The sequence below is a fragment of the Aquarana catesbeiana genome, linkage group LG03, assembly GCF_042186555.1.
Source record: "Aquarana catesbeiana isolate 2022-GZ linkage group LG03, ASM4218655v1, whole genome shotgun sequence".
NCBI classification, from domain to species: Eukaryota; Metazoa; Chordata; class Amphibia; order Anura; family Ranidae; genus Aquarana; species Aquarana catesbeiana.
This window is the reverse complement of record NC_133326.1, coordinates 718097492-718111848: the sequence shown is the minus strand read 5'-3', so window position 1 is coordinate 718111848 and position 14357 is coordinate 718097492. Positions and strand designations below refer to the sequence as shown.

General features: G+C 43.7%; 1 protein-coding gene across 2 annotated transcripts in view; it reads right to left on the bottom strand.

Moving 5' to 3' along the window:
- The window catches only part of LOC141133707 (C-type lectin domain family 10 member A-like), a 119849-nt gene that overhangs the window by 34404 nt on the left and 71088 nt on the right, over positions 1–14357 (bottom strand). For both annotated transcript variants that reach the window (XM_073623205.1, XM_073623204.1), the window contains exons 4-7: positions 10069–10110; positions 8392–8427; positions 7231–7302; positions 877–954 (exon numbers count right to left, since the gene is read on the bottom strand). In XM_073623205.1, coding sequence (XP_073479306.1) covers positions 877–954; positions 7231–7302; positions 8392–8427; positions 10069–10110 — 228 coding nt within the window. The remainder of the gene's footprint in view (positions 1–876; positions 955–7230; positions 7303–8391; positions 8428–10068; positions 10111–14357) is intronic.

The following is a 14357-nucleotide window of genomic DNA, read 5'->3' as shown; positions in this document are numbered from 1 at the left end:
CTTTCCAGCTGTTGCTGAGCAAAATAAAGGCAGCTTGCAGGGAAAAATTACATTTTTTTGGCTTTATATTTGCAAATTTTGCTGCAGCAGATTCTAGACATGGTACAGATCTGCAACATTACAGGTAGACTAAGGGGAACCCCCTGGCACTATGTTGGAATTTTTAATGATTATGCTTTCACTTTAAAAATCAAAAAATCACTGCTCATTTAAAAATTATGTTTTTCAGAACTTTTTTTATTGATACATGTCCCTCAGGACAGGACCCGGACCCCTAAAACCATTGTATGCCCAATTACTTGCATATAATCCTTCAAAATGGGCACTTTTGGTTTTTGACGCTCGGCGTCCCATTGACTTTAATGGGTTCGTTATTCGGTCTGAAATTTTGCGGTGTTTGAAAAGTTCTGGTGCGAACCGAACAGGGGTCCATTTGCTCATCCCTATTAGAACCACTGGTGTAAAGGTGGGTGTCCAAATACTTTTGGCAAAAATAGTGTTTGAGTGTCTGTAAAGAACTTAATGGATCTTGGTATTTTAACATTCGTAATAAAATTTTAACTTTTATGGCAGTGTTTGTTCTTGTTTGGCTGTCCTTAAAATCCCATGAGAGGAAATGTTTGTATATTTGTATATAGAAGGGATGGTGGAAACCCTTGCCTATACTGAGTACATTTTCTGTTGTATCTATTAAGCTATATTCTCCATACATTCAAACACTGACCAGGGCTGCCATCATATAAATATTTCAGAAAAAAACTCTCACCCATTTTTTGTAAATCCATCTAGGTCTGGCTACAGTAGGTGGTTAGAAGATTTACAGTAGATAAAGGCTATCAAAACCACTGTAATAAACATTGAGAAATATATAATTACCAATGTCATTATAAGTTGAAATATGCTTCATTAAGAACTCGATCTCAATATCTCTGACTGTGGTCATCATATCGGAATCTGAGATAAAGAAGAGACCAATATCAATTAGTATCATTGGGTTATCATTATGCACCCCTCTGTACTCTACATAATTCTATCAAGATCTGCAGCCACTACCCTTCCACCCCCCATTTGGGGTCACCTGATCTCTGTTAAAGAAAACGATCAGTTAGTCTGATCGTGGACATTTATTCATGTGACCATAGTGGGTTCTCCAAGGCAGGTCATTATTTCCAGGCTTAGGTTACCATTTCTGATCAATATGGACCATGCTGGACTGAACAATTTGAACCTCATTGATAATAGGTCTGTTTTAAAAGTCCTACTCAGGTATCTTATGAAATAGTGTCCAGATAGACGTAACCACTTGCTGGATGCCCACAGTACTTTTACTGCAAGTGGGCGGCAGCTCCAGGCTAAAGGACGTATGGATATATCCCTCAGCACTTGTGCACTGGTGCGCCCCCTTTGGCATGCAGCGGAATGGCCCCTTGACCGCTGTGTCCAGTGGACATGGTGCTTGGTACCTGACCACTCATCATGTGATCGCTATGACCAATCACAGCGATCACATCATTTTACATAAGCAGAACTGTCATGAATGGCTTTCATTCATGACAGCTTGCTTACTACTGTAATGCTGCGATTGGCCTGCAGATATCACATGGTACCCTGGCACCCTGTACAATTTGATTAGCTGTAGCCAATCACAGCATTACAATAGTAAGCTGTCTTGGATGAAAGCCAATCATGACAGTTAAAAATATTGCTTTAAAAAACAGTGTTAATCACTGCTATAAGCAATAACAGCTTAAAAAAAAATCCCTGATCAACCCCCCCCCCCCCCCCAAAGAGTAGTACAATGTCACTAAGGCAACACTGAACTACTCTGTTGATAGAACTAAAAGTAAAGTTTAAAAAAATGTAATAAAGATAATCTATTACATTTTTTTTACATACATACTGTCTCTGATCACCGCCACACCAGTCATATGATGACGCTGTACTGCACTGGTGACAGTAAAAAAAAAAAAAATTGTGAAAAAAAAATGTTTTTATTTAATTTTTTAATTTTCCAAACAATTGGGACCAGTGGCAGCTGGTGCTCAAAATGTTTTTGGGGGGCACAAACAAACTGAAAAATACTGAACCCCTCCCATCAATTGCAGCCTCACTGTGTCCATCAAATGCAGTCACTTGTGCCCATCAAACACAGCCACTTGTGCCCATCAAATGCAGCCACTTGTGCCCATCAAACGCAGCCACTTGTGCCCATCAAATGCAGCCACTTGTGCCCATCAAACGCAGCCACTTGTGCCCATCATATGCAGTTACCGGTGCCCATAAAAATGCAGCCACCTGTGCCCATCAAATGCAGACACTTGTGCCCATCAAACGCAGCCACTTGTGCCCATAAAATGCAGCCACTTGTGCCCATCAAATGCAGCCACTAGTGCCCATCATATGCAGCTACTTGGGCCCATCAAACGCAGCCATTGTGCCCATCAAACACATCCACTTGTGCCCAAACGCAGCCACTTGTGCCCAAACGCAGCCACCTATGTCCATCAAATGCCGCCACTTGTGCCCATCAAATGCAGCCACTTTCCCATCAAATGTAGCCACTCGTGCCTATCAAATGCAGCCACCTGTGCCCATCAATTGCAGCCACCTGTGCCCATCAATCGCAGCCACTTGTGCCCATCAAATGCAGCCACTTGTGCCCATCAAATGCAGCCACTTGTGCCCATCAAATGCAGCCACTTGTGCCCATCAAATGCAGCCACTTGTCCATCAAATGCAGCCACTTGTGCCCATCAAATGCAGCCACTTGTGCCCATCAAATGCAGCCCCTTGTGCCCATCAAATGCAGCCCCTTGTGCCCATCAAATGCAGCCACTTGTGCCCATAAAACGCAGCCCCTTGTGCCCATCAAACGCAGCCCCTTGTGCCCATCATATGCAGCCACTTGTGCCCAAACGCAGCCAATTGTGCCCATCAAACGCAGCCACTTGTGCCCATCAATCGCAGCCACTTGTGCCCATCAAATGCAGCCACTTGTGCCCATCAAATGCAGCCACTTGTGCCCAAACACAGCCACTTGTGCCCATCAAACGCAGCTACTTGTGCCCATCAAACGCAGCCACTTGTGCCCATCAAATGCAGCCACTTGTGCCCATCAAATGCAGCCACTTGTGCCCATCAAATGCAGCCACTTGTGCCCATCAAATGCAGCCACTTGTCCATCAAATTTAGCCATCTGTGCCCATAAAATGCAGCCACTGTGCCCATAAAATGCAGCCACTGTGCCCACCGCCCCCCCCCCCCACTCGCGGGGTTTGCGGCTCCGGCTGCACCCCATCCCCCTTGAGGGCGCGGATTGCTGCCAGAGCCGCGATCCACACGCGGGGGTGGGGGTTAAGCAGCCAAGGGGACTTACCTCTCAGAGCGGCAGTGACCTCCGCTCCAGCGCGAGTCTCCTCGCTCCTCTTCCTAAGCGCCAGGCATCCAATACGGTGGCCTGGCGCTTTGGCTAATCAGGAAGCAGGTCTGACTCCTGATTGGTGGGGAGGAAGGTTAGTGTGAAAATAGCGACAATTAACTTGCTATCGTCACACAATTGGGTGGGATCAGGGTGCACTCTCCGTGCCCCGAGCCCACCCTATTTTGAAGCTCATTAGAGCCTCAGGCTCTAATCAGGTGCTTCAAAATGTACCACCCCCGCCATAGGAATCCATGCGTCTGGCTTCCTAAAAGGGGCCGGGCGCATGGATGGGGGGGGGGCGCCCGTGCCCCCACAGTGCACGGGCCGCCACTGATTGGGACCAAAAAAATGACAACTTCAAAAAACTCGCCTTGCCTCTTACTAAATACTTCAGACTGTCTACTTTCCAGAAAAGGGTCATTTGGGGGTTATTTGTTCTGTCCTGGCATTTTTGAGCCTCAAGAAATGGGACAGGCTGCCACTACATCAGGATTAATTCATTTTCAAATTAATATAATATAGATTGTAGGCTATATATCTTTCATACAGACTAAATAATGTACACAGATTTGGGTAATTTTTACCAAAGAAATGTAGAATACATTTTTGTCTAAATTTATGAAGAAATTAAATTTTGCAAACAAATAAACAGAAACTAAGAAAGAATTTTTTTTTTTTTTTTAATTATTGGTATTTTTTTAATTTAAATAGCAAAGAATAACAAAAATCGTGGTGATCAAATACCACCAAAAAGAAAGCTCTATTTGTGTGAAAAAAAAAAAAGATTTAAATTTAATTTGGGTACAGCGTTGCATGACAGAGCAATTGCCAGTTAAAATAGCGCAGTGCTGAATAGCAAAAATGCCCTGGTCATGAAGGGGGTAAAACCTTCCGGAGGTGAAGTCGTTAAACTAAAAATAAGCATCTCTGGCTAAAATCCTCACTCCCTGAAATTGTCCCCTGCAGTAACTATGTTCTGCCAGTAGATGACACCATTATTTCAGAATAAATGATGTCTAGAATTGTTGACATTTTTGAAGATTTATTAAAAAAGAAAAACTGAAATATCACATGGTCCTAAGTATTCAGACCCTTTGCTCAGTATTTAGTAGAAGCCCCTTTTGATCTAATACAGCCATGAGGATTTTTTGGGAAAGATGCAACAAGTTTTTCACACCTGGATTTGGGGATCCTCTGCCATTCCTCCTTGCAGATCCTCTCCAGTTCTGTCAGGTTGGATGATAAACGTTGGTGGACGGCCATTTTTAGGTCTCTCCAGAGATGCTCAATTGGGTTTAAGTCAGGGCTCTGGCTGGGCCATTCAAGAACAGTCACGGAGTTGTTGTGAAGCCACTCCTTCATTATTTTAGCTGTGTGCTTAGGGTCATTGTCTTGTTGGAAGGTAAACCTTCGGCCCAGTCTGAGGTCCTGAGCACTCTGGAGAAGGTTTTTGTCCAGGATATCCCTGTACTTGGCCGCATTCATCTCTCCCTCGATTGCAACCAGTCGTCCTGTCCCTGCAGCTGAAAAACACCCCCACAGCATGATGCTGCCACCACCATGCTTCACTGTTGGGACTGTATTGGAGAGGTGATGAGCAGTGCCTGGTTTTCTCCACACATACCGTTTAGAATAAAGACCAAAAAGTTCTATCTTGGTCTCATCAGACCAGAGAATCCATTTTCTCACCATCTTGGAGTCCTTCGGGTGTTTTTTGCAAACTCCATGCGGGCTTTCATGTGTCTTGCACTGAGGAGAGGTTTCCGTTGGGCCACTCTGCCATAAAGCCCCGACTGGTGGAGGGCTGCAGTGATGGTTGACTTTCTACAACTTTCTCCCATCTCCTGACTGCATCTCCGGAGCTCAGCCACAGTGATCTTTGGGTTCTTCTTTACCTCTCTCACCAAGGCTCTTCTCCCCCGATAGCTCAGTTTGGCCGGACGGCCAGCTCTAGGAAGGGTTCCCGGTCGTCCCAAACGTCTTCCATTGAAGGATTATGGAGGCCACTGTGCTCTTAGGAACCTTAAGCGCAGCAGAAATTTTTTGTAACCTTGGCCAGATCTGTGCCTTGCCACAATTCTGTCTCTGAGCTCTTCAGGCAGTTCCTTTGACCTCATGATTCTCATTTGCTCTGACATGCACTGTGAGCTATAAGGTCTTATATAGACAGGTGTGTGGCTTTCCTAATCAAGTCCAATCAGTATAATCAAACACAGCTGGACTCAAATGAAGGTGTAGAACCATCTCAAGGATGATCAGAAGAAATGGACAGCACCTGAGTTATATATATGAGTGTCACAGCAAAGGGTCTGAATACTTAGGGCCATGTGATATTTCAGTTTCTCTTTTTTAATAAATCTGCAAAAATGTCAACAATTCTGTGTTTTTCTGTCAATATGGGGTGCTGTGTGTACATTAATAAGGAAAAAAATTAACTTAAATGATTTTAGCAAATGGCTGCAATATAACAAAGAGTGAAAAATTTAAGGGGGTCTGAATACTTTCCGTCCCCACTGTAATCAACTTTTGTGAACTCAGGATGTCAAAGACCTCCACCCCCACCTCACTCCCCCTGGAGTTATGTCATCCATGGTTTACAGGAGCATGCATGCTGTACCCCTTCATTATTGGTGCCGCTCTCTGCAGCATTTAGGACCCACCCACTGCCAGGGACTGAAGATGACCTGTGCTGTGAAGCAGGGCTGCTGATAAGGCAGTACAGCCAGCCCTCCTGTACTGTGCCCGGGCCCCATAAGTTCAACAGGGGGGCCCGGGCACCTGTTGAGCAGGAGGTCTGGCTTTACTGTTTTATTACAGAAACAAATCCTCTTCTGCCTCCCACCTGCAGGGCTGCCAGGTGGGAGGCAGAAGAGTATTCTCTCCCCTTCTTCTCTTCCCCTACACATACGCCCCATTTATCTGCTGTCTGGAACCCCTGTGTGTCCCTTTTCCCTGCAGCGCTGCCAGCTTCCCTCCTCTCCTCTTCTGCCAGAAGCTACTGTGGGCACAGAGGGGGATGTTTCAAGATGGAAAGTGGGAGAAGGGGCTGGTAAATATGTCCTTTACTGGCCCCTTCCTTTACTGAGTGAACACAGTGAGCGATCAGTACCAATCACTCCTGTGTCCATTCATCACAGAAGCATAGCAAACTGTTTACTATGCTTAAGTTTGTGAATGAGCAAGAAGTCTTGGAGTGCTTCCTATTCATTCATCTGTGCAACTGAGGCTACATAGAAAGGGACTGATAAATCTGTCCTCAGTCACTTTTGGATGGGGAATGGGGCCTTGTCGGGTAAGCTGTATGGGGCCCGTGATTTCTAACAGCTGCTCTGCTGTCAAGTGGCTAGAGAGAAGACCTTTAGAAAAGAGGTATGGATATACGTATAGTTACATAGTAGGTGAGGTTAAAAAAAGACACAAGTCCATCAAGTCCAACCTATGTGTGTGATTATGTATCAGTATTACATTGTATATCCCTGTATGTTGCGGTCATTCAGGTGCTTATCTAATGGATTCTTTTTTTTTTTTTTTTCAAAGAATAAATCTTGGGGTGCTCCAAATGGGGTTGGTATCCGAAGAGTAGGAGTGAGGGTAAACTGGATTAAGGGTTCAATGTATTCCTATCTGTACTGTTGCCTGTATATACCGGTTAAAGGAAAACTGACCTTTATACACATTTACAGTCACAGAAATGTGCCAGAGAGAATAGTTTATAGAGATATACACTATCTATTCTATTTTTTTCTACATTGTGGCAAATGGTAGTTTGATGAGTAAGTGTTCCAGAGAATGGAATAAGACAATCTTACGGCTCGATTTCTGAACTTGTTCCAGGTTCCTCACAGCTCCCAGAATGCTCTGAACATCACTAGAAAGAGAACCTGTAATTATAAGAATGGAGGTTCATCTCAGGTTACTGTGGATCTGCACTCCATGATGCACACAGAACATGTCCTCCAATATTCTACAGTGGCAAAAAGATACATCTTACCCAGCCCACCATCTCCTCCCCAATTTTAGCCTTTTGCAAGCAAAGAAACAGTTGGCATCAATCTCTTATAAAAGGTAAGTCGGCATAAAGTGAACACAGTAACTCAAACCTAACATCTCAGATAATTCCCACAATAAAGGTTTCTAAATTGAAATGCCACTAAAGGATATCGAAGCAACAATTTCCCCCTCGAAAATTGCATCTTGTACTGTGACTGTGGTTGATGAAGGTTTGTCTCCAAATAAACGTGATCATTTTCTGATATTTTGAGGGGAATCTGATGACAATTTTTTTTTTCTTAAAAAGGTGTGCAGTCCCCCCAAAACCCTCCATATCAGACCCTTAAGCACTTTTTCCCCATGTTGATGAAAACAAGGGCCTCATCACTACAACCCTGGTCTGGTGGTTGATGAAGTTTTGTTTCCAAATAAACATGTTATAATTTTCTGGTAAAGATTTTGAGGGGAATCCCATGCCAAATTGTTTTTAAAAAAGGGTTTGCAGTCCTCCCCAAAACTCTCCATATCAGACACTTAAGCACCTTGTCTCCATGTTGATGAAGACAAGGGCCTCATCCCCACAACCATGGCCCGGTGGTTAGTGAATGAGCATAGGGTACGAGGTACTCCTACTCATTCACCAAAAAAAGTCAGAAGTAAATAAAAACACAAGGACAGTTTTTGACAAAAAAAATCAAAAACAAACATGTTCCCCTATGTAAATCCAGGATCAATCACGATGAACTCCTGCCACCAACCACATAACAACCCCCCCTCCCCCATCAAACACTTTGAGAGGCGCTTGCAAAATGATAGCTACTTATCCCCCGCCGGTAAGTAAACATGAGGGCTACTATGCCCCTATGACATCATGCAAGGCGGCATCAGCATGACCACCTGTAGTCTCCACCAGAAGATTACAACAAGTTCTTCATGGAAGCATGGCAAAGGAATTATATTCTCATGCTGTATGCACTCACCATTCATCTGTGATATTTCTTCTCTGATACGATTATCTGAACAGGAAACAGAAAATGATATTAGATTTTTATTCTTAATGTTGGAGAACTCACAAATGTATTTGCATATTCTACAGATACATATGGTCCACAGACTGGACAGCAATTCAATTCATTCAATCATAATAAATCATTACAAGGTAACTCCACCAGCTCAGACATTCACTACAAATGGTTTAGCCATGTGCTACAAATAAATGGCAGCTTCAAGAGCAGATAATCAGTATGTATATATCAGATAACAAATGTTGTTGTTAGGGTGTGGATCTGAACCAACGACCTCTGTGGTGTCTGGCTGTGGCTCTTCTCACTGTGCCACCTGAGATGCTAGACAGTTCCCTGTCTGATCTCTTAGGACAATCTTGCCTCATCTCTTGTTTCTGGTGAACCTTGAACTATTTTCTCCTCCCATCAACTTCCTGATTTAAGCCATGTCTCTGCACTTCCTGTTAGCCAGATTATTGTGCTCTCTCCAGCCAATAGCCTTTGCATACCTGCAGCTATTCTTATCTCCACTACCACACATTACTGACCTTTGGCTGGTTCCTCAACTACGCTTCCACTTGATCCCAACCTGCAGTGATTTGTTACCAACTTTTGGCTTGTTTACTGACTACACTTCTGCTTGATCCCTACCTGATATATCTGCTGCTGGACCCCAACTTGCTCACCTCCTGGTGGGGCAATCCCGAGGACCACGACCTGGTATTAACATCCAGAAAAAAACATCTCCACCATTAGGAGCTCTGGTGAATACAGGTTACTGCTTAGAACCAGCACCTCACATTTGCCCTTGTCATCCACCAGGGTGACCTGCTTGTGTACTCATTCTGCTGGTTGGTAGGAGTCTCTCAACTGCTATAGCTACTGGTCTCCAAGCCTGACTCGTGACCATGACATGTGTGCTTTGAACACACTAAATTTAAAAAAAGTGCTTTTAACATACAAATTAAAAAAAAAAAACAACAAATGGAATAGAAATCCAACACTGCCAACTAATAAATCAAAGCACACTTTTTTAAATACATGGTTTTCTGCAAAGAAAAAAAAAAAACTTTAATCCGAAAGGCCCTACCAACGTGAAATAATAAACAACATACAGTGAAGATGAAAGTGAAATTACACATTTGTTCCCCAGATCCCCAAATTGTGAATAGGCTGGATTTATCTCAACCCAAACCCAAATCTCATTTCTAGTCACTGTGTGTGTGGACACAAGGATTCGGCTGGAGATCAGACCTAGCAATCCCTGGTTAGATGACGCCTTCACTATGGAATGGTGGGTTACCCGATGATTGCCAATTTACTACTCTGGGTTATGGCCAAATATGAGAGAACCGCAATAGTTTGACCAGGTTTTGCAAGTCAGACAGTCACAGACAGAGCAGATGTTTCCAGGTTCTCCATTGGCAGACCATGGAAGAGATGAACACGGGACAGAGAGGACTTGGTCTTGGATCAATTCAATTTGTGTGACCTCAAATAAAGGGCCCCCCATCCCCAGACCAAAACAATTAAGTAAATTAGTTGGGCTTTAATTAGTGTTCTATGATTGATGTGATACAAATTGTTGTGTGTATGAACTGCATAGGAGGTCATTTGTAGAATTAGTTGGATAAGCTATACTGGCCCACCTACCATTATTCTCCAGATGTGACTGTATCCCGGAGAGACTCTTATCTGGGGAAGAAACACAAAAAATCTGAATTAGAGACCTCAAGGCCTTCCCAGACTGCTGATCCAAGAAAGTGTTGTGCGGTGGACAGTGAACGCACATTGGGGTTGATTTACAAAAACTGGAAAGTGCAAAATCAGGTGCAGCTGTCCATGGTAGACAATCCTCTTCTAACTTCTAGCTTGTTAAATTTGACAATAAAACCTGGAAGCTGATTGGTTTCCATGTAGAGCTGAACCAGATTGTGCACGCTCCAGTTTTAGTAAAATAACCACACAGAGTAATGAAACAAATCACACATGCTTGTTTTATCTAGGGGGTAATGAATACTGTGAAAATACTTCTCTTATTCCTCTCTCCCCCAACAACTGATGCTCTTCTCCTCTCTCCAATGCTCATTGGATGCGGGTAGACCCTTACCATCCTCAAGTACAATTTAGGACTGCTGGTTCTGCATTGTACATGATGACATTGGAGAATTTGATCAAAGAGTAAGTCAGTTTCTGCGTCACATCCCTAAATTTGATGCATCGAAACTATAATTATAGTAAAAAGTGTGGGACTTTTGAGGCACAGCATTTTGGTAAAAAAATATAACATTTTATTTAATTTCCTTAAAATTGGACATATAGCGACAGACTTAACATAAAAATACGATTATAAAACAATCAATTCCGACCACTGCAGTGATACAACATAGTCGTTCCCCTCAACGCGTTTCTTGGACATGGTCCTCTTAATCAGAAAATAACAGACTTTTGTTACCGCCATCTAGAGTGACAATTTTTTTTTTTTTTCACAATAGATTTTTATTGAAAAAATTTTTTGTTTTCACAGGTTACATGTTATGCAGTCACAGAGATACGAAAGTATTAGGCTGTATGCATAATGACATGTTGTACAAACGTTACTGAACCATGAGTTAATAAGGATGTGTCTAAACATTGGGTGTGTGTGTTCCAGATTAAAGTAAGTATTATGAAATCACAATTTGGATTAGCAGCAAGGATGGGAAGTGTTATCATAATTAGGGATTTTAATTATCCAGACATAGACTGGGCGCAGGGAACCGCGCATTCTTTTAACCACTTCCCGCCCGCCCTATAGCGGATTGACGTCCGGGAAGCGGTTCAGTTATCCTGAATGGACGTCATATGACGTCCAGCAGGATAACATGCCGCCGCGCGCCCGCGGGGGCACGCATCACGGTGATCGGTGGATCGGTGTGTAAGTCTGACACACCGCTACACGGATCTTGGTAAAGAGCCTCCGGCGGATCACGATGTCAATAGGAAGAGCCGTTGATCGGCTCTTCCTCACTCGCATCTGACAGACGCGAGTAGAGGAGAGCCGATCAGCGGCTCTCCTGGCAGGGGGGGTCTGCGCTGATTGCTTATCAGCGCAGCCCCCCCCCGCAGATCTCCACACTGGACCACCAGGGATCGCCACTAGGACCACCAGGGAAGGGGCAACATGTAGATGGCCAGGTATGTACCCCATGGCCATCCACATGTGCCCAGTGTGCCCAATCTGTGCCAATCAGTGCCCACAAATGGGCACTGATTGGCACCATTATGTTGCAGTGATGCCCAGCAATGCCACCCTTAGGGGCATCACTGCAAACAACCAGTGTCATCAGTGCCACCCATCAGTGTCCATCGGTGCCACCTGTCAGTGCCCATCCGTGCCCATCAGTGCCCACCTATGAGTGCCCATGCATGTCCAACAGTGCCAACTATCAGTGCCACCCATAAGTAACCATCAATGCCACCTATGAGTGCCCATCAATGCCACCTATGAGTGCCCATCAGTGCCGCCTATGAGTGCCCATCTGTGCTGCATACCAGTGCCACCTATCAGTGCCCATCAGTGCCACCTATCAGTGCCCATCAGTGCCGCTTATCAGTGCCCATCATCAGTGCCCGTCAGTGTCACCTCATCAGTGCCACCTCATTGGTGCCACCTCATCGGTGCCCATCAGTGCAGCCATATCAGTGCCCGTCATTGTAGAAGAAAACGTACTTATTTACGAAAAGTTTTAACAGAAACAAAGAAAAACTTGTTTTTTTTCAAAATTTACGGTCTTTTTTTATTTGTTGCGCAAAAAATAAAAACCACAGAGGTGATCAAATACCACCAAAAGAAAGCTCTATTTGTGGGAACAAAATGATAAAAAAATTGTTTGGGTACAGTGTAGCATGACCGCGCAATTGTCATTCAAATTGCGACAGCGCTGAAAGCTGAAAATTGGCCTGGGCGGGAAGGTGTCCAAGTGCCTGGTATTAAAGTGGTTATGGCTCGCCAGTTCCTTAATGTCTTGCAGGACAATTTTATGGGTCAGATGGTAGACGCACCAACTAGAAATAAAACATTACTGGATCTACTGATTACCAACAATACAGACCTGATCACGGATGTGGAAATACGGGGCAATTTAGGTAACAGCGATCACAGGTCAATTAGTTTCAGTATAAATCACACAAATAGGAAACCTAAAGGGAATACAAAGACACTGAATTTCAAAAGAGCCAACTTCCCTAAATTACAAACCTTGCTAAAAGGCATAAATTGGGATAAAATATTAGGAAGAAAGAATACGGAGGAGAGATGGGTTTGCTTTAAGAGCATATTAAATAAGGGCATTAGCCAATGTATCCCATTGGGTAATAAATTTAAAAGAGCGAACAAAAGTCCTGGATGGCTAAATGGGGAGTACTCAGAATGGTCAGGGGTGGGTAGTGGGGTTCCCCAGGGTTCTGTGCTGGGACCAATCCTATTTAATTTGTTCATAAACGACCTGGAGGATGGGATAAACAGTTCAATCTCTGTATTTGCAGACGATACTAAGCTAAGCAGGGCAATAACTTCTCTGCAGAATGTGGAAACCTTGCAAAAAGATCTGAACAAATTAATGGGGTGGGCGACTACATGGCAAATGAGGTTCAATGTAGAAAAATGTAAAATAATGCATTTGGGTGGCAAAATTATGAATGCAATCTATACACTGGGGGGGAGAACCTCTGGGAGAATCTGGGATGGAAAAGGACCTGGGGGTCCTAGTGGATGATAGGCTCAGCAATGGCATGCAATGCCAAGCTGCTGCTAACAAAGCAAACCGAATATTGGCATACATTAAAAAGGGGATCAACTCCAGAGATAAAACGATAATTCTCCCACTCTACAAGACTCTGGTCCGGCCGCACCTGGAGTATGCTGTCCAGTTCGGGGCACCAGTCCTCAGGAAGGATGTACTGGAAATGGAGCGAGTACAAAGAAGGGCAACAAAGCTAATAGAGGGTCTGGAGGATCTTAGTTATGAGGAAAGGTTGCGAGCACTGAACTTATTCTCTCTGTGGAAGAGACGCTTGAGAGGGGATATGATTTCAATATAGAAATACCATACTGGTGACCCTACAATAGAAATAAAACTTTTTCACAGAAGAGAGTTTAACAAGACTCGCGGCCACTCATTAAAATTCGAAAAAAAGAGGTTTAACCTTAAACTACATAGAGGGTTCTTTACTGTAAGAGCGGCAAGGATGTGGAATTCCACAGGCGGTGGTCTCAGCAGGGAGCATTGATAGCTTCAAGTAACTATTAGATAATCACCTGAATGACCGCAACTTACAGGGATATATAATGTAATACTGACATATAATCACACACATAGGTTGGACTTGATGGACTTGTGTCTTTTTTCAACCTCACCTATAGGGATGAGCCGAACACCCCCCTGTTCGGTTCGCACCAGAACATGCGAACAGGAAAAAAGTTCGTTCGAACACGCGAACACCATTAAAGTCTATGGGACACGAACATGAATAATCAAAAGTGCTAATTTTAAAGGCTAATATGCAAGTTATTGTCATAAAAAGTGTTTGGGGACCTGGGTCCTGCCCCAGGGGACATGGATCAATGCAAAAAATTTTTTTTAAAACGGCCGTTTTTTCAGGAGCAGTGATTTTAATAATGCTTAAAGTCAAACAATAAAAGTGTAATATCCCTTTAAATTTCGTAGCTGGGGGATGTCTATAGTATGCCTGTAAAGGGGCGCATGTTTCCTGTGTTTAGAACAGTCTGACAGCAAAATGACATTTTGAAGGAAAAAAGCCATTTAAAACTACCCGCGGCTATTGCATTGCCGACAATACACATAGAAGTTCATTGATAAAAACTGCATGGGAATTCCCCAAAGGGGAACCCCGAACCAAAATTTAAAAAAAAAAATGACGTGGGAGTCCCCCTAAATTCC